Source organism: Chrysemys picta, chromosome 15 (genome assembly GCF_011386835.1).
Source record: "Chrysemys picta bellii isolate R12L10 chromosome 15, ASM1138683v2, whole genome shotgun sequence".
Taxonomy (NCBI): Eukaryota; Metazoa; Chordata; order Testudines; family Emydidae; genus Chrysemys; species Chrysemys picta.
The window spans coordinates 22,313,683-22,339,378 of record NC_088805.1 but is presented as its reverse complement, the minus strand read 5'-3'; the positions used below and the strand labels follow the sequence as shown (position 1 = coordinate 22,339,378).

At 44.8% G+C, this 25,696-nt stretch overlaps 1 protein-coding gene across 11 annotated transcripts in view; it reads right to left on the bottom strand.

Annotated features, from left to right (window-relative positions):
- The window catches only part of RIMBP2 (RIMS binding protein 2), a 359,348-nt gene that overhangs the window by 305,601 nt on the left and 28,051 nt on the right, over positions 1 to 25,696 (bottom strand). For all 11 annotated transcript variants that reach the window (XM_024101538.3, XM_024101539.3, XM_065568590.1 and 8 more), the window contains exons 4-5: positions 7,515 to 7,724; positions 3,579 to 3,713 (exon numbers count right to left, since the gene is read on the bottom strand). In XM_024101538.3, the coding sequence (XP_023957306.2) occupies positions 3,579 to 3,713; positions 7,515 to 7,724 (345 nt within the window). The remainder of the gene's footprint in view (positions 1 to 3,578; positions 3,714 to 7,514; positions 7,725 to 25,696) is intronic.

Below are 25,696 nucleotides of genomic sequence, written 5' to 3'. Positions count from 1 at the left end.
GGGATCAAGAAAAAGGCCTTGTATGTTCCTATCCGTGACCACATACCCATTCCCTACAGGCAAGTAGATTAGATTGAGGTTCTGAGTACATTGTAAGTACAGCTATGCTTTTGTAAACAATGCCCATCTTCTGACCTTTAACAGTCACAAAAACAACAAAGACCTGTGGAGTTGTGTCCACACAACAGATTTTCTTTCCTAGCGCAACCATGTTTTAGGGCTGGTCTACACTGGGGGGGATCAATCTAATATACGCAACTTCAGCTACGTGAATAGCGTAGCTGAAGTCAAAGTACCTTAGATCGATTAACCTTGGGTCCTCACGGCGTGGGATCGACGGCCGCGGCTCCCCCGTCGACTCCACTACCACCGCTCGCTTGTTAAGACGCGATATATCGATCCCCGATAAATCGATCGCTACCCGCCGATACGGTGGGTAGTCTGGACGTACCCTGTGTCTCTATACCTTCCAGGCCACCCAGCTGTATTTGTATCAATGTGGGGGGGGGAGAACTAGGCAGCTATCCCATAGTGCCTCAACAGCGGAGAGGGAGCCTGGAAGACGAGCATGCAGAGCAGGAACAGCAGCATGTTAGGCAATGCATGCTGGGAGGTTCTACTGCACAGAGAACTGGCCAACCCAGTGACACTAACAGAGTTAGTGGGTCCAATCTATATTACTATTAAAAAAAAAAAAGTATGCTGAGACCGTTACTGGAAGACAACCAAGGCCACTGGCATAATAATTGTCATGGTTACTTACAGATTACTACCCATAGTGTACATAGACCAAAATCATGTTTGGAGCCAACCATATTATAAACTCAGTTGTAGTGTAGACAGAGCCTAAGGGGTGGATTCTGTTTTATGCCTAAGCTTTGCTCAGCCTGGGATGTGTCAAGGAGTTGGCTCCAGCTCTCCAATTTTAAAGGCCAGCCACAAACCCTAAGCAACTTAGAGATGCAGCCAGGTAGCAGCATTAAGTTATCCCACTGGTGGAGAGTTCTTAATGAAACCTACGGCAAAGAACGACTGTTATAGCATAGTGGAGTTCAGCCATACCCTTTCCCTATTCCACATGCTAGGAGAGGGTGGGGGCAGAAGCACAAAGACTGACTGCAGCACAGACACACTAGCAGAGACTTGTCCTATGCTGGTTAAATTATCTGATGGACATTTGCCAGTAAATTATGGCCCCTTTATGCCCCACCTGAATGAACATAAGAACGGCCATACTGGGTCAGACCAAAGGTCCATCTAGCCCAGTATCTTGTCTTCTGACAGCGGTCAATGCCAGGTGCCCCAGAGGGTATGAACAGAACTGGTAATCATCAAGTGATCCACGCCCTGTCACCCATTCCCAGCTTCTGGCAAACAGAGACTAGAGACACCATCCCTGCCCATCCTAGCTAATAGCCATTGATAGACCTATCCTCCATGAATTTATCTAATTCTTTTTTGAACCCTGTTATAGTCTTGACATTCACAACATCCTCTGGCAAGGAGTTCCACAGGTTGACCGTGCGTTGTGTGAAGAAATACTTACTTTTGTTTGTTTTAAACCTGCTGCCTATTAATTTCATTTGGTGACCCCTAGTTCTTGTGTTATGAGAACGAGTAAATAACACTTCCTTATTTACTTTCTCCACACCAGTCATGATTTTATAGACCTCAATCATATTCCCCCTTAGTCGTCAATTTTCCAAGCTGACAAGTCCCAGTCTTATGAATCTCTTCTCATACAGAAGCTGTTCTATACCCCTAATCATTTTTGTTGTGCTTTTCTGAACCTTTCCCAATTCCAATATATCTTTTTTGAGATGTGGCAACCACATCTGCATGCAGTATTCAAGATGTGGGCGTACCATGGATTTATATAGAGGCAATATGATATTTTCTGTCTTATCTATCCCTTTCTTAACGATTCCCAACAGTCTATTCACTTTTTTTAACTGCTGCTGCACATTGAGTGGATGTTTTCAGAGAACTATCCACATTGACTCCAAGATCTCCTTCTTCAGTGGTAACAGCTAATTTAGACCCCATCATTTTATATGTATAGTTGGGATTAGGTTTTCCAATGTGCATTACTTTGCATTTATCAACATTGAATTTCATCTGCCATTTTGTTGCCCAGTCACTCAGTTTTGAGAGACCTTTTTGTAGCTCTTCACAGTCTGCCTGGGACTTAACTATATTGAGTAGTTTTGTAGCTGCAAATTTTGCCACCTCACTGTTTACCCCTTTTTCCAGATCATTTATGAATATGTTGAATAGGACTGGTTCCAGTACAGACCCCTAGGGGGACACCACTATTTACTTCTCTCCATTCTGAAAACTGACCATTTATTCCTACCCTTTTAAGCAGTTACCAATCCATGAGAGGACCTTCCCTCTTATCCCATGACAGTTTACTTTGCTTAAGAGCCTTTGGTGAGGGACCTTGTCAAAGGCTTTCTGAAAATCTAAGTACACTGGATCCCCCTTATCCACATGCTTGTTGACCCCCTCAAAGAATTCTAGTAGATTGGTGAGGCATGATTTCTCTTTACAAAAAACAATGGTGCAAAGAGGCCTTAAATAGGCTTGAGAATCTGGTCCTCTGGCTCTGAATTTTGTAATCGTGTCATTTTCTTTGTTCCCATCTCCCATTTAAGTTTAGAGATGGGCTCGACCTGCAGAAGTTCAGATCTGGATGCTAAATTAAACAAAGTTGAAGGGTGTATGGTTCTAAGGGTTAAAAAAGAGAACAACCAGTTGTGAAGTTTGAATCTAGATCTGAATATCAATGTTGGAAGGTGTCTGGATCTTAAGTTTTGGATTGAATTCATCTCTAGTTCTTAGCTGCTCGAGAAACAACACGGTTTTTTAATACCTAACAATCTGAGCAAAGCTAGTCTGTGGTGCCAAAACTGGAGCCCTTTTCAAAACAGTGAGCATGGCTGTGCTGATGGCAAGCTTTCAAAAAAAGTGTCCTTTGTGACCAGTAGCAATTTAAAACCTAAACCAAAGTCTTAAAAACTTAATGTATTCAACCTGTTTCTCCCTGGCAGATAAGCACCCACAATGTAAGTTATTGCTGTTACCAGTTGGAACGATAAGATATTAAAGCATTACTAACATAAATAATTTACTATTTATCTAGTACTAAACATGGTGAGCTCTGCCAGATGTCAAGTCAGCATCAGATGCTGAGTATCTCTGTTGCCATTTAAAGTTTTACAATAGTCTTTAGGGAAGGTAATATTAACTCAAGCCATCTCTTATGCAGTATAACTCTGCAAAATGCCATTTCAATGCTTAACCTTCATTCATCTTCACAGCCATTTCTAAAGGAATTGCGTGTTCTTTGTTTCCTCCAGGAAATTATGTGCAACTGTTTTTAAAAATACATACATGAAACTGATTCTCCTCTCATCCCTGCATAAATCAGAAGTAATGCCATTGAAGTCAGTGGCGTTACAATGATGTGAGGGGAGAATAAACTGCTCCCATTTTGATTCCTCTGTGCACAGCAAAATAAGAGTGGGAAAAAAAATTAAAAAAACAAAATAGCCAACAGTAATGAAGGAACTCACCTGGCTAGCTGACAAAATGCATGTAGGTCCTCCTGTAGCGATGAAGGACAGCTGCCTCTGAAGCCACAATAGCTCCTTCTGAGACTGTTTCAATAACTCCTCCATATCACTTGGCTTCTGACCCATCAGCCCTTCCTGTATGAGAAACATGTTCTTCAATAGCTGTTTTGTAATGCACAGTGATGGCAACGTACAATTTATCATCACTGGATTTCTAGGTAAACAATAACATCTGCCAGAGTAAAGTATCTATATTTATGCATTTGAAATATTAAGGATCAGTAAATCAAGAAGGAAAAAATGTTCCTGCTGCATCATACTTGAGATGATTTTTATATTGTAGACAGTCTTGTACTGTATAGCATCCACATAAGGGATAAAGATTGTACAATAAAAATAATTCAGAAAGCACATAAGATTGGAATTTCTTTGTCCTTAATTTAGAATTGTCTGTCTTGGGGGGGATATCTCAGTGGTTTGAGCATTGGCCTGCTAAACCCAGGGTTGTGAGTTCAATCCTTGAGGGGGCCATATAGGGATCTGGGGCAAAAATCAATCTGGGGATTGGCCCTGCTTTGAGCAGGGGGTTGGACTAGATGACCTCCTGAGGTCCCTTCCAACCCTGATATTCTGTGATTCTGTATCACAGACTTCTGCCATCAAAAAGTTGATACATTGCTTATGGCATAAGAAATTCAAAATCCTAATGTTCTTCTAATGCATTAACTCATTCTGCTTAAATAATGGTGATGCAATTGCTGGGACCAATAATCAGGTTATGGATTGTAATTCCTGTATATGGAAGCAAATCATTCAAGAACTGGTTAGGTTGGGAACCAAAGCTTTGATAAATCCATGGTCCAGTATAATAATGCAAAACAAGGTAGAAGGCTGGGATGAAAAATTTAGAGACAGAAAACAAGATGGCTGACTCAGCAACCTTTCATCAATGTTCATGTGAAGGATATCTCATTACACAATGCATTGTGAGTATACTGACATTAGTGATTTTACAGTAGATTAAAAATGCTGGCAGAGCAGGATAGAAACTTTAGTCAATATGTATTATCTGAAGGTTTTTCCGCCCCAATGTTTGTTATGAGAGCCATAATTTAAAATTACAGAGATACCAATCAGACGATTAATCCAGAGTACATCCATTAATGAAAGTCTGAACTCAGGGCCAATCCAGAGCATTGTGAATTCAAACCCAAATTGGCTTAGCTTGCAAAATATTTATTGTGAATGGGCTCCTGTCTTTTGCTGCACTTGCTTTAGTAAACCATAGAGATACAGGCTATATTATAACTCACTCTCTATTTAATGACCAAATAGTATCTGGACTTCCTCAAAGTTTTAAAATACTCTAATTTGGTTAGACTATCATCTCCAATAAATAAGGACTCTTAGCTGGCAGACGTGAGGATTAGTTTTCCATAATAAGAGCACTGTAAAAAACTGTGGACAAAATATAGACATTTTTCCCTCTCTAGAAGTAGTAGTGCATTTTCTTTAGTCGTGCTAGAGATTCCAGCTGGCAGAAACAGAAGCAGACGAAGCAGAGACTGCTGCACTGGGGAGAGGGTAAAATAGGGCAAAGCCAGGGCTACCTCTTTCTGGCACCTCCCTTGACCCAGAACTATGTAGGGAAGCCCCACCCTACTCTCAGGGCACAAGGAACCTGGCAGTGCTTCTCCTTCTGCCCTACCATGTGGCTTTGGAGGACAAAGAGGAGCCAGTCAGCAACTCCAGCCAGTAGGAACAGGAGCAGCCAAAGCAGGGACCTTTGGACATTCCAGCAGAACCATAGAATGTTTTCCGGCATTCTCTACCCTGTGCTGATTGGCTTTTGTGCACCAACCTCCCCACATCCTCAGTCGCTTCACCTCAGCTTCACTCCACACTTGCCCCGTCCGGCTCAGCCCCTTTCCCTTTCCACCTAACTGATTCCACCCTAAGTCAAGCCACCCACGCACCAGAAATACTGTGGAACTAATGTGCCACCATCATCTCGTTCACACTGCTTGTGTGTTAGACCCCCTTCCCCTACTCTGTGCAGGAGCGGCACCAGGGTTTTTGGTGCCCTAGGCAGGGGTCCTTCCGTGCTCCTGGTCGTCGTTGGCAATTCTGCGGTGGGGGGGGGGGGTCCTTCCACACTCCCAGTCTTCGGGGCACTTCGGCGGCGGATCCCGGAGCAAGTGAAGGACCCGCCGCGGAATTGCCGCCGAAGACCCAGAGTGCGGAAGGACCCCCCGCTGCCGAATTGCAGCCACCCCCCCCAAATCCTGGTGCCCTAGGCGACCACCTAGGTCGCCTAAATGGAAGCGCCGGCCCTGACTCTGTGTCTATCTTGTCTATTTAGATGGCATTATCTCATTACTTCTTTGTACTCCCCCGGTCTGTCAGTATCCATCTGTTGTCTCTCATATTATACATAGGTTGTAAGCCCCTGGAGCAGGCACCGTCCTTTTGTTCTGTATCTGTACAACACCTAGCACAATGGGGTCCCAGTTCATGGCTGGGGCTCCTAAGTGCTACTGTAATACAAACAAACAAGTAACAGTCTTGCAAAAGTCTACCTACCCCCTCACGTGATGGAATAATATTTTAGTTGGGGCAAGTAAAAGGTCTTAAGTATTTGCATTATAATCATTATTTTGGAGATTGTAAGCCTGGGGCAATAATTATAGTGGTAATTTTGTAAGGCTGGTTTTGACCACTGTTATTCTCAAGTCTTACCATCAACTTTCTTCCTGAACATATACATAATAATAATACAATATATAAATTGGTATCAGTTTGTCTTGAATTGGGAATGGTGTAACAACACTTACTGGTGTGATGTGTATACAGGGAAAGAGTAATAGGATTACACTGGGACAGCAGGTACTGTGCCCTGCGCTGTACAGGCACAAAACAAAATGGTCCCTATCCCCTGCATTGTACAATCTAAGACCTACAGCAGAGAACAGAACTATTGGATACATATGTTGAATGTCTGATCTTCGAGTGGTCCAGGTTTTACTTTTCAGGTATAACATTCTTGGTCATCCCATCTCTACGCTCTACTCAGGACTTCTGTTATCCACTTCTGGAAAATCTAACAATGTTCTCTCCAAGAGCCCTTCTCCACTCCCCAAGTTTTGTCTCTTCACTGCAGTTTCATGTCTTCAATCACTGTGCTATCTGACAATACTTAAGCCCCTCAAGCACAGAACTTGTCTTATTTAACTGTAAAGCACCAAGCATGCTAAGTAATACATGGTAATAAAACTGTGCATCCTGACAGTCTCGGTAAGATATGGAGTGAGCCAGCATGTCCAGCAAGGAACCCCCACCCTCTGCCAACTTTAAGCTAACATGTTTTGCTTCCCCAAGGCTTCATTCTTGAAGTGCAAGGTGCACTGTTGATAAGAAATGAAAACGTTTTTGGATAAACAGAAAACTTTTCTCTGGGCTGCTTGAGTGAGTCTTCAATCCCGGGCCATGATCTCATGCACAGAGCACTAGACTGGCAGTCAGGAGACCTAGTCAGGTATCTATGACCAGCTCTGCCACTGACCTGCTTGGTGGGAAAATTACTTCACTTTTCTATGTCTTCATTTCTCTTCCAACTCATCTGTCCTGTTTATTTATACTGTAATCTCTTTGGGGCAGAGTCTGTCTCTCACTATGCATTTGTATAGCTCCTAGCACAGTGAGGCCTCCAATACCTTACTATATTATAAAAAACTACCTAAGCAGAGAGCTAACTCGCTGCATATTATTAATAAGATGAGGTCTGTGCACACATAACAGCATGTTGAAGTATCAAAATAAAACAAAATATATTTAACTCTGAGCAAAAATGAACCAATTATATTCTTCCTGCTTGGTTATAGTGTCACTGTGAACAAGACCCTTTTCAGTTCACAACAGAGGTGGATTTATATTTACCCTCAAGCACCCTAGTCGGTTTTTGAGCTCTTCACACTCCACTTGCAGCAGGCGGATCTCCAGATCTTTGATACCATGGGAATAATGGTTAGTGTTTGGAGGTTGCAAGGACTTCACATTCACTGAGCGTGTTTTGTGCTTTAAAGGAAACGTTTTGGTAGTAGTTCTTGAGGCGGTGGAGGATGATGAAGAAGCTGAAGGACTTCTGTCCTGGTAAAAAGGAAGACACACTGCATGTTATGACCATGGCAGTTTTCACTCTTTTTGCTGTAGTTGTGTCTGGGAAGAGAATGTGGTTTGATTTCATTAACAGTGTGAAAAGCATATTTTATTCCTCTCCCATAACTCAAAAACGGCTCAGTAGATTTTGCTCAATCTTTTAAAAAATGTTTCACTAGAGCCAAGAACCAAGTATGGAACATTTCAGCCTAGAAGGCAAGTTTTGTAGAAATTTATAAGCGTGTAATAATAGAGAGTTTAAATGGAAACAATTTTGCAATTGTAACTATGGTAGATGGATGGGTGGTATTAGGGCCTGATCCAAAGCTCACTGAAGTCAAAAGGAGTCGTTCCATTAACTTCAGGGGCCTTTGGATCAAACCCATATTCAGCAAATACCTTTGTTTTTTTTAATTATTCACAACCCCCACCAAAAAAATAAAACCCCACCTTCATTTAACATTAGTTAAGGTTGCTCTCAGCAATAAACTAAACCATAAAAAATTAGGACATACAAAGACAAAAATTAAAAGGATGCAATAAAGTCAAGTGCACTCCAGTTAGAAAAGGCCAGAAATAATGTCGCCTGTGGAACCTTGATCCGGCCCACTTTGTATATACATTATGATATAGCCTTTTACATGCAGAAGTGATTACAAGTGAAAAAGTTTGGTGCAAGTTATTTGCCCTGCATCACATTGGAATTTGGTGGCAGAAGCAAGGATAGTATCCAAGTCTCCAGGGTGACATTCAGCTGCCCGAACCATAAGACCATCCTTTCTCTTCCTGCAATCACTACACACCTTCCAACTTCTCAACAAATAAGGCAGGGGGTCCTACAGATAACATACTCCTTCACTACCAGGGCCAGATTAACCATTAGGCTAATAAGACTATAGCCTTCGGCCCTCCTATTTTTTAGGCCCTACTGGTCAGGCAGAGGGCGCGACCGGGGCCAGGTGAGGGAGGAGTGAGCTTGCTCACATAGCCCTGTTGGAGTGCTCCTGCCAGCAAGAAAGGCAATATAGCTCCCTGTGGCTTGGAAGGAGCTCAGGTGGCAGCCTGCTGCGTCTCCCTGGCTCCAGGCACCAAGCGTGTGCCTGGGGTGGCAAGCCGCGGGGAGCGGACTGCCGGTCACCATGAGGGCGGCAGACAGCCTGCCTTCGGCGGCATGCCTGCAGGAGGTCCGCCAGTCCTGCGGCTTTGGCGGCAATTCAGTGGCGGGTACGCCGAAGGCGCGGGACTGGCAGACCTCCCATAGGCATGCCACGGAAGCCTGCCTCACTGCCGTGCTTGGGGCAGCAAAATACATAGAGCCGCCCCTGGCTCCAGGAACACACTGCCAGGTATCCGGTTAACACTGGTGACCGGACACTAAAAATCCAGTTACCACGGGAACCTGTGCCAGCCATGGGTGTAGTTTGGGCAGGCATTGCCCCGCCCCATCCCCGATTTCTCCAAAGCTCTGCTTAGCTGTCAGGGAGGGAAGAAGCTCCCTCTGTCTCTCTCCTCCGCTGAGGCTGGCAGGCAGCTCCAGGACACTGCCTCCTGGGTTCTAGTGCCCATCACCGTCATCTTCTATGTGTGCTGGGTCCCGTTTCTGGACAACTGGTGAGTGCCTGTAGGGGGGCAGGGCAAAGAGGTGAGGTGGGGTGGGGGGAAGAGGCAGTACCAGAGAGGTAGGGTGGGAAGCTTGCACAGAACCTGCACACACTCTTCCAGCTCCAGCCAGAACTCTTGCCCCTCCCATGTATAAGTAATGAATTCTCACACATTTGTAGGAAAAAAACAAAACAAAACATCCCATTCTGGATTCCAGTACTTTAACTTTTACAGTTACCAGTACCTTCCATCAAGGGGCTTCAGATTTATGTGTTCAATACTGTATTGAACTGTATTAAAAAAAAATCAAAGAAATCCAATTTTTTTCTTTGATGTATTTTTCTATACTGGGATGCACCGGCCACCAAGTTCTTTCCTTATGCTCAGCCTAGTTCCACAGGCCAGTGCATTTTTGTACTTTTAAGGGGTTGCAAAAGCACTGGAGGAAGCTCAACACACAATGTTGTAGGTTTCTCCCTCTCCTCTCCCTCAAGGATTTTAAATCCACTTCTTAGCAGGCTATGATAGAAAGACTGGCTGAATGCTAAAGGCAGGTTCTGTCCATTTGCTGGTTCTGTAGCAGTTCAATCTGTCATAAAAGTACCTCACATTTGATTCCTTTTGAGTTTTATTCCAAAAACTTAAAGCTCAATAAACCTGAAGTTTGTCCTCATTTTTCTGCCCCAACTCAAACTAACTTCTTTCCCAAATGGAAAATGTTAGGTAAGCATGAAATGTGATTAGAGAATGGAATGAGAACACAGGCCAATTCCTGCTAACAGTTACACCTGTGTAGCCTTATTGACTTCAGGGAGAACAGATTTTTGCACAAGAATAGATTTTGGTCCCTTCTGCTTTTTCTCACCTGGTATAGCAGACTCTCATTCACTTTCCTCCCCTAAATTCTGAGCACTTTAAGGGGGAAAAATAGGCAAGGTCTGCTTGATTTACACATGCAAACGAAACAGGAAGCTCTCCCTTCATTCTACACCAGCCTTAAACAAACACTAGACCTGATGTAACAAGCGTGTCACTACAGCAGCCTTGGTTGGACTGTTTTTTTGAAAGATCCTTAATGATTCTTTTAAGATGCTGATTTTCAGTGAAGTCTTTTTGTTCAGTGGGGCAGAGAACACAACAGGGAATAGCTCTGTTTTGTCAACTCCTACTCATTCAAAAGCCAAAAGGCTTTAGATTAAGTTTGTTTAATGTTTGTATAGTGATTTTGAAGAGCTAACATAGTACAGAAGTGCTAAATATTATGACTGGGCAACCATCTAAAGATCTGTGTCACTTCTAGCTGTTACCTTTTTTTTTTTTTTTTTTTTTTTTTACAGAAAGCTTAAAACAAACAAATGCAAACCATAGGGGGCTGGTGCACATAGAACTCATGCTTAAAAAAACCTCATGTCAGAGCTGCTGATCACACATTCTAGAGTAGATAATACTTAGTCCTGCCATGAGCGCAGGGCACCGGACTAGATGACCTCTCGAGGTCCGTTCCAGTCCTATGATTCTATTCTATGATTCTAATTGTGGAAGAGCTTGGTGACAGAATGGCCTGATGTGGTGAATCACTGGAGATTAACTACACAAACTGGGTATCATCCCACAAATGATATTTGCAATCAATGTGAAAACAGTAATTCATTGGCCTCAGACAGTTCAACACTGGGAGGCAGCTTTCAGAGCAAGACAGCCTAAAATACAATGCCACCCAATGTAATTTTCCTACTACTACTTCAGTGGATTTTACATCCGAGTTGTTTTCTTTTACATAATAAAAGCTGTCTGCTTCCCAGACTGCAGTCAGAGTGAGACAGGGTATGTGGTGTAGAGGCCATAGCTTGGGGAAAACACCTGCAGGGCTTGGCTTTGCACTGTGCCATGTGGAGAGCTGAGGGTAGAAGCACCAGGTTGAAAGAGGTGAGCAGGATGGGGAATGTTGCAGTGTTCATCCTCCTACAGATATGCACTCCACTACCAGGGCTGCCCAGAGGATTCAGGGGGCCTGGGGCAAAGCGAGGGAGCTGCGGCGCTTGTACTCACCCGGCGGCGGTCCGGGTCTTCGGCGGCATTTCGGCGATGGGGGGCCCTTCAGTCGCTCCACGTCTTCAGCAGCACTGAAGGGCCCCCAGCCGCCGAAATGCCACCGAAGACCCGGACCGCCGCCGGGCCAGGGCTCGTGGGGCCCAGGTAAAAAAGCCCCACTTCCCTTCCCCCTCCCCCAGGCAGCCCCGTCCACTACTTAGGAGGAATGAGGCCTAAGAGAAGAACAGCATAGCATTCCTCGTACTACCTCTTACTCAGAAGTATCTGTTTGGAGAACTGAGTGTAGTGAGAGTAAAATAAACTTGTTAATTTTACATAAATAAATAATATGTAAATATGTAGGTAGAGAAATGTTTGACTTCATAATTTTTTTTGCAATATGTCATTCATACTTAGGCCCTTCCCTCCCATTAGCTTTAGGCCCCTCATAATCTTAATCCAACCCTGGTCACTACACAACCCTGATTCATCCCCAAAGCAGATCCATCCCATGCACTGAATGAAGCAGGGATCTTGTGTAAAAAACAAATATCGGATCATGTAATAATGGCTGTATCACAGATTCATAGATGCTAGGACTGGAAGGGACCTCGAGAGGTCATAGAGTCCAGTCCCCTGCCATCATAATGCATGGTTTACTTTATTGATGAGAGCAAGCTTAACTAATGTTAAATGAAGTTTGTGAATTTCCTTAGTGTTTTAATAGAAAGCAAACCTTTCATATATGTGCTCTTTACATAATAAAGCACTTCCACATTTGTTATCTTCATTGTGTATTTGCCATTATCTTTGTGAAGCTTTATATTTCATTGCTCAGGCGGCGGTCCAGGTCTTCGGCGGCATTTCGGCGTCAGGGGGCCCTTCAGTGCTGCCAAAGACGTGGAGCGACTGAAGGGCCCCCCGGTGCTGAAATGCCGAAGACCCGGACCGCCGCCGGGTGAGTACAAGTGCTGCAGCTCCCCTGCTTTGCCCCAGGCCCCCTGAATCCTCTGGGCGGCCTGGGTTGACAGTCAGGCTAGCATGACTCTAGACAACAATTTGTAGCGTGTTAGCAAGACAGCCCTTTGAAGTTGTGGCTCTGGCTGAAGCTCTGGCTCTGAATCACATCCCCCTCCCATGATGCAGTTGCTTGTACCTATGCTAAAGTTTAACCATCTGGGCTGAAATGTTCATGCAGAGTTTCCCTCATGCAGAGTTCTGCTAGAAAATGTCCGTCAAAATGGTTCAGCTGTTTCTAAGGAGGCAGCTAGTGAACACATTGTTTTGTCCATGTTAAAACATTCTGGCATCTTTAAGTGGTTCCAGGGTCCACTGCTTTGGAACAGGTATTTGAAATTTTGCAGTTGGGTGGACTTCAGGGTTTTATGTCTTTTGCCGCTCGTGTAAAAATCTTGGCCAAATTTTGCCAAGCTATAGCTTTTGAAAAGTCACAGTTGAAATGTTCTTAGTACAAACTTGCTAGACATTCAGAGCTAAACTCCCCTAAGATTCCATCTGCACTTAGGGTTACCATCCGTCTGGATTTTCCAGGACATGTCCGGCTTTTTGGTCCTCAAATCTCCGTCTGGGAGGAATTTACAAAAAGCAGGACATGTCCGGGAAAATAGGAAGGCATGGTAAGGGGACCGCCTCCTCCCTGGGCTCCAACTTTCCGGGGCCAGGCAGCGGCTGTTTGTTCTCCCCACCTGGGCAGCCGGACTCGGGAGCAGCCGCTGCTGCAGCTCCCACTGCCGCGGGGGGAAGCGGCCAAGCATGTGGCGCTCGGTGGCTGCGGCTCTGGCGCCTGGGGCGTGAACCCCCTGAGCCCGGGCCTGCTGCGGGGACCCAGCTGGTGCAATCCTGTGGGCGGCCCCGGAGTGGGGGCAGCAGGCCCCAGCCTCCCCCCCCCCCAGGTCCCACAGGGGAACGAACGGGGCTGCCAATGCCTCCGCCCCGGGGCCGCCCGCGGGATTGCACCAGCTGGGCAGCCAGCCCAGATGCTTCTGGCCAGGGGCTGGGTGCAACGTGCACGCTGCTGGGTCCCTACAGCAGGCACAGGCTCGGAGGGTTCGGGCCCGGGCCCCAGAGCCACAGCCGCCAAGCACCACGTGCTTGGCCACTTCCTCCCCCCGCGGCAGTGGGAACTGCAGCAGCGGCTGCTCCCGAGTCTGGCTGCCCAGGTGGGGAGAAGGAACAGCCCGCCCCCTACTCTCCCTCCAGGTACCGCACCCGAGTCCTGCCTGCGCTCAGGGCCAGGCCAGACTCATTCACCCTTGCCCTGTGCTTCCCCTGCGTCTCCCGGGCCTCCCTCTGCCGTCATTTTTTTTTTTTTTGCTCTGGTCACCCTGGTGGCGGAGTTGGGGCAGGGACTTTGGAGAAGGGGTGGGGCCCGGGGTGGGGAAGGGGCGGAGTTGGGGCGGGGCCGGGGCCCCGTGGAGTGTCCTCTTTTTGCAGGATTGATATATGGTAACCCTATCTGCACTCAGCATGCTCCAGTCTAGGGCTGAAGCTGGACTTTCCCTGCAATTGCAGCACTGGGCTGGGCAATGGAATCAGGGGCGTAGGAACAATTTTTATAGCAGGGGTGCTGAAAGTGGAAACCATGCATTCAGTTTTTATTACTTCAAGCCGGTGGGGTGCTGCCGCACCTCCAGCACCCCCAGTTCCTGCACCCCTGCTTGGAACTGAGAGCTTGTCTCTCCTGTGCCCTCAGTGTCCCCCTGCTGGGCACAGACAGTATGGAGGAGGAAACTGCCTGATTCGAATGCAGCGTGGACAAGAGTCAGACCTGAGGGAGGGGGCAGAAGATTAGGACACGGAGCCTGTAGATGGAGAAGACTGGGACTGGAGGCTGACAGGGGGAGAAGGAAACTAGGCCCGAGAGTTGGGAGGAGAGATTGGGACTGTAAACCAGAGATCACTGGTGTGGGAACAATTTGCATAGTGGGGGTGCTGAGAGCCATTGAACCAAACTGTAAACCCTGTATATCATGGAAACCACTTCAAGCCAGGGGGTGCAGCAGCACCCCTTACCTCCCTAGTTCCAGCACCTATGCCAGGGATAGAAACAGCAAGGCAGAGAGGAGGGAGTGAGACAGATTGGATGAGGAGGCGGGGTAGGAGATTGAAAATAAATGGGATGAGAGAAGGAAGTGTGTGAGAGGAGACACAGATCTGATGAGGAGCCACACTGCAGGAGAAATGGGACTGGCTGGGCAAAGAGACTTGGATGGGGAAGTGGGGAGGGAATACAGAGATTAGGCAAAGAGGCCAGGAAGGCAGACTGGGATTAGGGGAGATTGGGATGGGCAACAATGTGCATGGTGGGGGAGGTAAATGGAGGCCAGGAGGGGAAGAAGAGAGACAGATCAGACAAGGAGCCCATGAGGAAATTCAGAATTCTTTCCTTCAGAGCAGGATTTGAACAGCGTGCAGTAAAATAGGGCATGGGGCCACACATTGAACAATGAGGATAAAACAAAACACTGAATTGCTGCTAATTAAGTGAACATTGTCCATCTTGTGCACTGAATGAGGCACACGTCCTGTGGAGAAAATAGTATGCCATCATGTAATTAAAGATTATTATAATGTATGTGCACAAGGTGGCACAGGCATCCTTAATTCTGACATTTACTAACTGTTCAGTTCTTCACTTTGCAACCTTAATGTTCTTTAAACATAATTTTGTGTGTGTAACGTGCCTAAAGAGAACATTTAAAGCACAATACTGTTCCCACTGAAAACCAAAAAGTGGTGCAGTGATGTGATTTTTTTTTTTTAAAACCTTATTTTTTATTCAGGCCCCACATTAACAAGATTGTGCACACATGATGAGAGAGAGGATTTTGCATCTGCAGCATTTAAAATAGTCTGGGGTTTTGTATGTGGTTGTGGTGGTTTGTGGGTGTTTTTAAATATATATCATATAGTGGCAACATTAAGTTCCCTTAAAAAACAGTAGGGTAATGTTTATTTCTGGGATATAGAGGTTCCCTGTGTTTTAAACCCAAGTAATTCCAACAGTTGCATTATTTGTTAGTATCTGTAGTCTTTTTACAGCTGTTTATTGCATTTAGCCTAGCCTATGAGTAAACTCATTTAAAAAATAAAACAAACTATGCCAGAAATTCATATGCATCCTGCAGTTTCATTCACTCAAGTCTGTCATTAAAATTAATGGAAACTTTGACCGGGCGAGGTCTGCAGGATTTGGATCTGTTACTTTCTATACAAGTCTTTCCTGGTGAAAGAATATTCTCTCCAAAAAGCTGACTTGCTGCTGCCAAAATTACTGCAGCACTAACTGTTATGAACCACTCTGCACCTGCATACCAAAGCTGAAGTCTCTGAAAGAGCAATACGAAGGAAAGCACTAGCATGGAGAGGATTAAGTACTTTATTTCAGAGCCTCTGGTCATAATTTTCAGCTCTCCTCTCTGCAAGTGCAATCTGCAAACTGAGGCCCTGATCTTGTGGTTGGATCGACAAAGGTGCACAGAGATTTATCATCACCAAACTCCAGATGCTGATGGCACCCTAAAACAAGGCATCCTGGTCTAGGTGGTCAATAAGAAATCTCTCTGGATAAATGATTAAATGGACTATAAACTAAGCTTCCTCCATATCTTCTCGCAAGTCCAGTTTTGGGTTAGGGTGGGATTTCCAGAAGTGCTGCATTAATCTTCCTCTCCTCTCATTGAATCCATGGGAATTTTGCCATTGACCTGAATAGCAGGAAAATCAGGCTAAAGCTAAGCACTTCTGAAAATCCCAGGGTTTATCAAAAGAATGGGGGAAATTTTGGAAATGTGTGGGAGCAAACGACTCCAATTCGATTGACTGCTGTTCTTGGAGTCATGTTATCTTCTATTCATGAATATTGAAACTACAGTGCCCGGCATTCACAAAGCTGTTTATATTTCCCAGGAGTCTCCCAAATGCATACCAGAAATGCATTATTAATTATTCACTTGTGTCTCATTCATCCAATCAGGGAACAGAAGACAATACCTCCTGACTAATCACAAGGTACAAATGATGGGGGAACCCAGCGGAGATTTAAAGAAAAGAAAAATGCCTGCATTTGTAGAATTTGATTCATTAAATGAACTTGACGAACCCGAATGATTATTACAGTTATCAATCAATTTACCACTTGATGGCACCATAGTGCTGCTATGGGGGGAGGGATAGCTCAGTGGTTCGAGCATTGGCCTGCTAAACCCAGGATTGTGAGTTCAATCCTTGAGGGGGCCATTTAGGGATCTGAGGCAAAAATCAGTATTTGGTCCTGCTAGTGAAAGGCAGAGGGCTGGACTTGATGACCTTTCAAGGTCCCTTCCAGTTCTATGAGATAGGTATATCTCCATATATTATTATTACTGGTTCGCCGTTTCTGTTCCACCTAGCATTCTGCCATATCCCAACACCTGCAGCATTGCAATTACCTACTTTGCTGGTGCCTTCAGATATGCACGTCATTCTGGTTCATGGCTCCCTGCTATGTCACTTGTCAAGTGCCATCATTCCAATGGAACACTGTCATGTTCTGCCACAGCAAAAACAGTGCAGTCCTGTTATGCAGTTAAATACCAATGACTGAGGCTCTGGGGTGGAAACAATTGTCCCCCCACCCTGAGGCTAGAGTACTGATATGCTGCAATAAGGGCTTTACACTGCTACGCCTCTGGTCCAGATTCTGCCACCTTTATTCCTTGCCAGTCCCGGTGGTCTCAGGGGGGTTACTTGTGGCATAAGCTTGAGTAAAGATACTGGAATATGGCCCACTGATTAGAGGCTGATTTGGCAGAGTAGCATTCATTGTCACCCAATATGCTAAGGTGCTGTGTTTGGAGTCCTTGGTCTCCCATTTACCCCCACGGCCCCTTTACACTGCTCTAGCAAAGTGGAGTTAAAGGTGCCTTATTGTAGTTAAGAATTAGCATCCCTGGGTTGTAGGCAACCAGAATTTTCTGGATATCCAGAAAAGTCCAGTAGCCGAGTACATCATGTATCAAGACTTTTTTAGTGTATAGCCTGGGGCATATATACCATAAGTATTAACTAGTCTACCAGACGCATAGGCCCACTAGTCATCCTCACAGAAGAGGTACTTTATGTAAGGAGCAGCGCTCCGGGAACCCAGCATGATCTTAACATGAGCTCCTTACACTAACATGCCTGTCTGCTCTTCCCTCTCCCCAACCAAAAATAAATGAATGAAGAGAAGATATTGACTCACAAAAGCATGCAGTAAATGAAGGTGTTCAGATACCATGGAGAGGAGAACGGTAAGAGAACCTGAAGAATATAAAATGAAACAAAAAAAATCTGACCGTAGCCTTTGATCTACCAGCTCATAAAATAAAACAAAACTAATCTTGGCTCTCTCATTCTTAATATAGGAAACTACCTCAATCTGGAAGAGTTTAAGGTTATTTGGAGATGCCTAAAATTCTTCTCTTATGCTTGGCATTGTACATATCAAGTAATTACCTATTCCAAAATCTGCTTTTCATCTCCCACCCGTTCACTTATTGTAGCAAAAAAGGGGTTTCCTTAGCCCCTTTTTGTATATTCCAACAGAACAGGGCCTTATACTATCAGTGTGAGCAAAACATTTCATTCCACAAAGAACCCTTCACTGAAAGCAATTGCAGCAGTGTCCTCTAGTGCTCAGCTCAATTGTATGCACTCAGCAACTAAGTCTTCCAGTAAAGCACAACATGGGATCAAGAAAGGTAAAGTCCATAAATGTAAAAAAATAGAATAAATAAATCTGAGACAGTGGAACAGCGTAGTTAAAAAGGAAAAGACATTAAAAACTTTCATCTTTTTCAGCTCCAGAGCTGCTCAGGACTGAGATGTTATGGACACTGAAATCTCATTCAACCCTTGAGAAAAGGGTCCTTTCAGGACCGTGTAAGCATGAGGAGAGTTCAGACTGAAGGGCACCATTTGTATTTGGTTTTACAGGTGGGAAAACTTATTACTTTTAATTTTAGAGAATAATTTACACATCCCTTTGGTACCCTTGTAGGCATTCTTACTTCACACCCTGTTTGACTTCAGTTACAATAAATTTTAAAAAAACTTACATCCCATTAGCTCAATGAACTCATCACAGATTGTTTTCAACAAGTAGGATTTAATATGCTCACTTAGAAACAGATCTAATTCGGCAATGGCTTCAAGAATATGTAGATAATTTCTGTTCTGAGGAGAGCTGATAACTTCCTCCCTTCCTCTAAATGTCACATTCAGCAGGAAGCTTACCAGATGTCATAATATGCCTTAAAACTTCCTTCCGTAAGCAGTTTGGATTAGAAGTAGCTGTACCGTCACCCTGTTGATGCAATTGTCACACTGTCTGGAGTGGTTCACAACCATGAGTGCCAACCTCAGGGCAGACTGTCAAAAAGCAGGGTAGATACCCCAAACTGGTGGTATCATTTATAACTAGATTTCACCAACCTAGTAACAAATGTGAACTTGTGAAGTTCTGTGACAGTCTCACCACAGAGTCACAGACAGTCCCCTTGGGCATTCCAGTTAATCTTGCCACCCAGGCAAGCTTGACTTGGTGATAAATGGTCACTTGTACCAAAGATAACAAAATATTCAGGTTGCTTCCAAGTCCCAAGAGACCAGTCACTTACCCCAGGTCAATTTGTACCTTAGATCTCACACCAAAGACAATGCTTGTAGCCAACGCTTCAGTAAACTAAGAATTTATTAACTAGGAAAAAGAACAGTTATTTACAGTTTAAAGCAGGCAACATATATACTGTACACAAGTGAGTTACAGTCTATTGTTCCAAAAGGTAACAGAATTGTAGTAATCTGTCAGCACTGAATGTCTTTTAGGGCTAACCCAGTTTGACCTTGTGGATCTCTGCTTTTGTTTCCGATCTGCAACCCTGTGGGAGTCCAAACAGCAAAGGAGATGAAAAATTTTCATGTCAGTATCTTTATTTCCCTCTTCCAGAATCCAAATTGATAGCCCTTCTTCATGTAGCAAAGTCTTTGTATAGTGATGTTTCACAATGGCCCACTTTGTTTTGATTGTCCTCCTTGATGGGTGGGGGAACCACTCCTCCTGCCTGAGTTCACAAGTTCAGAGCAGGCATTCTTACAGTTATAAAGCAAAACTTACACATAGTATGGGATACAGACATTACAAGTAAGATTAATGCACTTACAAGCATTTTATAGAGTCTAAACACTAACACATGCTTACAAGTCTAACACCTATCTTGATCAATACTAACATACGGGTGAGCTGGTCTGGTTTCCAGTTGTGAATTTGTCAGTGCTCAGCTGACACCTACAGCCATGGCAAGAGCTGGCACTTGGTCTACCAGCGACACAGCGATTCTTGCCTTGAAAACATGCTAGCCATGCAAATGTGGCATTGTGATGTTCCACACTGTGTTCCTGAGAACAAGACTTCTTCTTTGCTTTTCTCCAGTCAGAAAAGTCTGGGGATACGAAGGTGCTATAGGGGATGAAAAAAGTTTGCATCCAAAACAGAATACTCCTTCTGTGGATTTAGAACCAATGCCTCTGATAATGCTCTCCTCTAAATGGAGTTTTTGTTAGAAAAGTAGAGCTGAGAGAGACAATTTCTGACGTTTGTACTGCTGCTTGGAAGCTACGAATTTATCACTGTGATTCTGGAAATAGAGCAGATCTTTCCCAAGACACTGGGTGCGAAACTCCTCCATTATCAAAGAAGGACATTTAACTGGCTCTTTTTGATGCTAATGTCAACAGTATCCTCTTTATCATTGCTATTCTATCCAACTTTGGTACGGACATGTAGTAGGAAAAGTGGGTCATCCTTTTCATCATCACTTTTGTCCTGGATTTCAGGAATTCTTGCATTTTCTTCTGCACTCTCCTGAGGGCACAAGTCAATATCCAGATCTTCACTTTGATCATCATTTGCGAGATGATTCTGAAGCAGTACTAGCAGAGGACTAGTAAATTTCGGTAACTTGCTTACAATTTTCTCTTTCTAACTTAACTTTCCTTTTTGCTGCTCTGCTTGGAACCTGTAGACTGGACATCCCATTGAAGCAAGGTTAAAACACTACTAAGGAAGTACTGTGCAGTGCTGTCATTAGTGATCTTTATGCCTCCTTATATGCCTGCCCCTTCTCCCTCTCCCATGCGCTGGGAGTTCACCATGGAGTCCCAATCTGATAAAGCTCTTTGTGATTCATCAGGACAGAGCTTTCCCTCTGGCAAACCATGGAAATTCATCACACACCGAGGCTGCCTCAGCTGTGGAATTCAGAGCTAGAACTCTGCCTGTGAGTGTCCCCCTCTCTCTGGCGCTGGCTGCCAACTTCCTATCTGCAAACTCAACACATGAAAATTTCCAAACTGGAACATAAAGATCCAAAATGAACAGCACAAAGTGGGAAGAATGCTACTCACAATACCACAGAGAAACGTTTGGAGTAAGACAAAATCCTTATTTCCAAAGTCACCATAGAGATGAAGAGGAAACATCTCCTAGTGAGACCTGTTACACAGGCGCAAGCCTTACACATGGAGCAAATAAGAGAATGGAGAACACGTACAGACAAGCTACATACACTGCTCCTCAACTGTCCTTTATTAGGGCACAGCTTACCCGCCAAGGATGCAAAGGGGCTCTCAACTAAACGTCAGGAGTCAGTCTATATTAATCCTTCCATTCTCAAAAGTTAGTCATCATTTTTAATGTGTATGGATCAGGTGGCTGGCATGTAAAAACTCCAGTGCCTGCCAACACACACTGCACATGGCAGGAAGTGTGCCCCCAGGAGACTGCTTCTTCAGTTATAGTTTCCATCTTGGAGGAATCCTTTGAGAGGATCAGTCTAGTTTTCAAGGAGGTCTCAGAGGACAAGAGATAATTTACAATTAAGACTAGTCACAATAATAATAGGATTCATATTATACTTACACAAAATCTAAAATTGTTACACCATCTAAAATGTTACACACACACACACACGCACACGCACGGGACAAGTTTTATCTTCATTTAATCCTGCAAAAGCCCCCTGGGCTTCAACAGGTTTTATCCATTATGCTTATATCTAGAGAGAGCAATCAAGAATGTCATTGCTATAACACTATTACCTTAAAAGCACAAACTATTTTAATGCAACATTAAACATTGAGATATCAAGCACTCATAAAATCATGAAATCCCAGGAGTTACAGTGTGCTGGTAGAAAGCATATTTTATTTTATTTTATAGATTAAATAGAAAACATGAATGTGAGAACATTCCATTTAATAAGGAAAAGCCAAATAGAAAATACAATAGGTGGAGTTAATGTTGCAGTAGAAAACTTAACTTAGAATTTCCAAAATTGAGTGCTTGGTTTACAGAGTTTGACACTGTATAAAACAATTCACCTTTGCACAATTTCAGCCTTAAAGGAATTTTTTTCAGAAGTAATAAGCAACTGAAAACAAGAGACTATACCCAAACCATTTAGGACTCCCACTACAGAAAGCACAGGTAGCCAAACATATTGTACAAACCTCCTCATAGCTACCATATTTAAAGGAGTTATTTCAGCGTCAGGCTGTGCATCGCAAGAGTTTAGGCTTTCTTGTGAGATTTCATGTATTCTCTGGAACTGGCTGGGCTAGAAATGCCAAAATGACAGTTGTGTCTATTGCTATGCTGGTACTGCTCCTTCGGGCCCTCTCCAGAATCAGACAGGTATAAAAATGAATGGATGGTCAAAGTCTGAACCTGGGCCTCAATTTGCAAATTTGATTTCTAACTTTATAATACACTGAACCAAAATCCCAGAACTTTGAGGTTTTTGAAATCAACATGGGAATCTGGTGGCTTGGACATATCTCCAATATTTAAATACCTTTGGCAGCTCTTCTAAGGGAAATGGATGACTAACCAGAATGCTAGAAGCAATAGGAAATCATTTATGAAAAGCTAATTTCCCTTGTATTAACTAACCTAAAAACAGACTAAATCAAAGGACTTACATAAAATATCTATGTCCCCAAGCAAGTGAGTCCTGTCAATAGAACTGCATGTTTTGACAGCAATCTGAAAATAGGGCTGGCCAAAAAACAGGAATTCTGTTTTGTTTAAAAAAAAAAAAATCTACGTTTTGACATTTATCATTCCACATTGGGATGAAGCTGAGACATTTCAAAAAATGTCAGGTCTCTCTGTCTCACTTTCTCCTGTTGGAGCTGTTCCACTTTATATAAATAATTAAATATTGATTGAAACAGAGAAAGGAAGAGAGACTGGCTCTCCAGCCCACTGGTTAGGGCATTCACTTGAGATGTGGGCACACACTCAGCTGAAAGGTGCGAGACCAAGATTCAAGTCCATGGTCTAAATCAGGCAGAGCAGGGACTTGAATGTAGTTTTGCAGCTGAATGCTCTAACCACTGGGCTACTGGCTATTCAGGGATGGGTCTCTCTCTCTTTTTCAAATTCCATCCTGGACTTGAGAAACTTTCCAGTCTGCAAAAAGTTTGCTGTGGACAAATTGGCATTTTCCAACAAAAATGTTTTATCAAAAACGTTCTGTCCATCCTTTACCTGCAACACTGCTGTTGCAGTCAGATGCTAAATTCCAAAGCTGGGTTATTCAGACATATTTACCAAATCAGTTCTTCCCATCCCAGCTAGAGGATGGTCTAGCAATCTAACCACCACAGGATGCATGGATACTCTCCTGAAATTAACATCCTTCATTCCCATCCATTTAAACAGTGGAATGAGAAACTTGGCACACCTTCTTCCCACAGTGACAGACTGTAAGTAATAATCCAGTGAGATAGATAAGAGTTCTGTGAACTGAATATTCTTGAGTTGACATAGTAGTAGAAGGGCCTGTTTCTGAAGCCAAAAAGGTCTCCAATTTGAATGCTGATGACTCTACCGCTTGATGTTGGAATATTAGCTGATTCTTACAAATGGACCCTGACGTTGACCTTGAATGAGTAATTCAGTTGTTACTCTCTGGCAAATGCAATTTCCAGTCTCTGAAACAGTTCATTTTGTCATGAATGAACAGAGTTAGGAAAATTGAATCAAACTGTGATGTGTTACATCTGCTAAATCTGTACATGAATATTTAACAGGCGAGTGCTTATGAAGCATTAAAACACTGAGTAAACGGCAGAGTAAAAAAGGGTAAGTGTTGCCAAACACTGGAATATATATTGATTTTTAAGTGAATGTTTAATGTTTGTGAAAGGTGCTAGATTGAGAGCCCTGGACAATGAAAACCTCTGTTCACAGAAGAGAGACAGCTTTGGTGGTAACGTGGCAAGCTTCCCCCCGCCCTATTCCCTTGACAATGTGCCTCAATGTTCTTTTAGAAGAACCATATCGCTACGGATAAAAGGTAAGTTCTGTTTCTATAACCCAGGCTGGTTCCCCTCATTCATTCCATTCTCCACACCAACCCAATCCAAATTCAGCACCTGAAAAGGAGGAGGACTGCAACTCCTTTTTGCCCTTGCCTGAGTGTCCAAGCCCACATTCCAATCCTGATTCAGCCTCTTGTGAGGGGTCAAACTCAGATTGCAATCCCAGTTTAACTCTCAGATTCACATACTGTAGTGCCAAAAGAAACCACTCTGGTCTGCTAGCTCAATTTTAAGATGCTGGCCTGACTCCCCAGCCCAGGAAGGGCTGACATCACAGCCGAAGTCTTTCAAGCCTTTCCTTTAGGGCACAGTTGTATTCTTTCAACACGACCAAAGGAGACTGCAGGGTCCCATAGGCCATTCCCTTCATATCTCTTCCCCCACACCAGAGCCTGCCACATGAGCTAATCTCCTGCAGTGCTCTCTCCGGTTGAGCTCTCCCAGCCCTTTATAGGGACCACCTTTCCCTTTTCCAGCAGGGTCTGATAACTGAACAGGCTGCCTGGCCCCAGGCCCCCTTGCCTTTAAGGGGCAGACCACCCTGTTACCCTGATCTCCTGCATACAGCCAGCTGCAGCCCCCACGCTCAGTCCCAGCAATATGAAATGTGTGTAACAGGCTTTGGCAAATAAAGAGGAAGAAGTAATCACCAATTATTGTTGTTGACCCCACTGCCTGTGAGTGCTCAGGAAGCCCACTCCACGAATCAGCCACACTGCTGTGAAAAACGACCCTGCCCACCATGGCCCTAACTGGTGGAGGAGTGCGCCCTCTCCACCCTCACAAACTCTGGCGGGCTGGAAATCCTACCCCTGCTCCCTGCTGCCAGCTCTTCTGAGATTGGAGAAGGGACTGTGCAGGCTGATGAGGGGATAGCAGCTGCTGCTGCAGGCAGGGCCGGCTCCAGGCACTAGCCGACCAAGCGCGTGCTTGGGGTGGCACCTGGAAAGGGGCGGCCAGTCTTAGGGTGGCGAGGGGGGGGGGGGTGCTCAGGGTTTTTTGTTGTTGTTTTTTGGGTTTGGTTGGGCGGCGCTGGGGTGGGTGGGGTGGGTTGTTTTTGTTTCGGGGGCTGGGTGCGCGGGGGGGGGAATTCAGCAGCGGCGCTCTGCGGGGGGGTGGCGGTGCGGCGGGGCGCTCCGCGGGGTGTGTGTGTGTGTGTTCGGCTTGGCAGTGGGGGTGTTTGGCAGTGCGGCACTTGGCGGGGCGGTTCGGCAGCGCGGCGTTCAGCGGGGGGGTTCAGCGGCGCGGTGCACAGGGCCGGCTCCAGGCACCAGCCAACCAAGCTCGTGCTTGGGGCGGCACCTGGTAAGAGGCGGCCAATCTTGGGGTGGGGGGGGGGCAGTGCAGCGCTCAGCGGGGGTTCAGCAGCTCGGTGGGGGTGTTCGGCGGTGCGGCGCTCCACAGGGAGGGGTTCGGCAGCGTTCCGCGCGGGGGGTGTTCAGCAGTGTGGCGCTCCGTGGGGTTTCGGCTGTTTGGGTGAATTCTTGCCTCCTCCAATGTCGTAGGAGGGTCTCCACCCCAAGACAAGGGGTAGGAGTTTGAAACAGATGACCACAAAGAGGCGCCCCTATACATGGGCTCTTTATAGAAATTTGCACATGCGTCTGACGAAGTGGGGATTCACCCACGAAAGCTTATGCTCCAATACTTCTGTTAGTCTATAAGGTGCCAGAGGACATTTGACCCTCAGATATTTCCATAAAAACCCAGAGGATGTTTTCCTTCAACACCTTTTGAAATATAGTGCATCATCACTATGCAGATATAATACAGCCTGTTTCCTGAGATTCCAGGTGGGTGACATATCATCTTTTATTGGACCAACTGCTGTTGGTAAGAGACACAAGCTTTTGAGCTTACATTGAACACTTCTTGAGGTCTGGGATAAGCATAACGGGTAG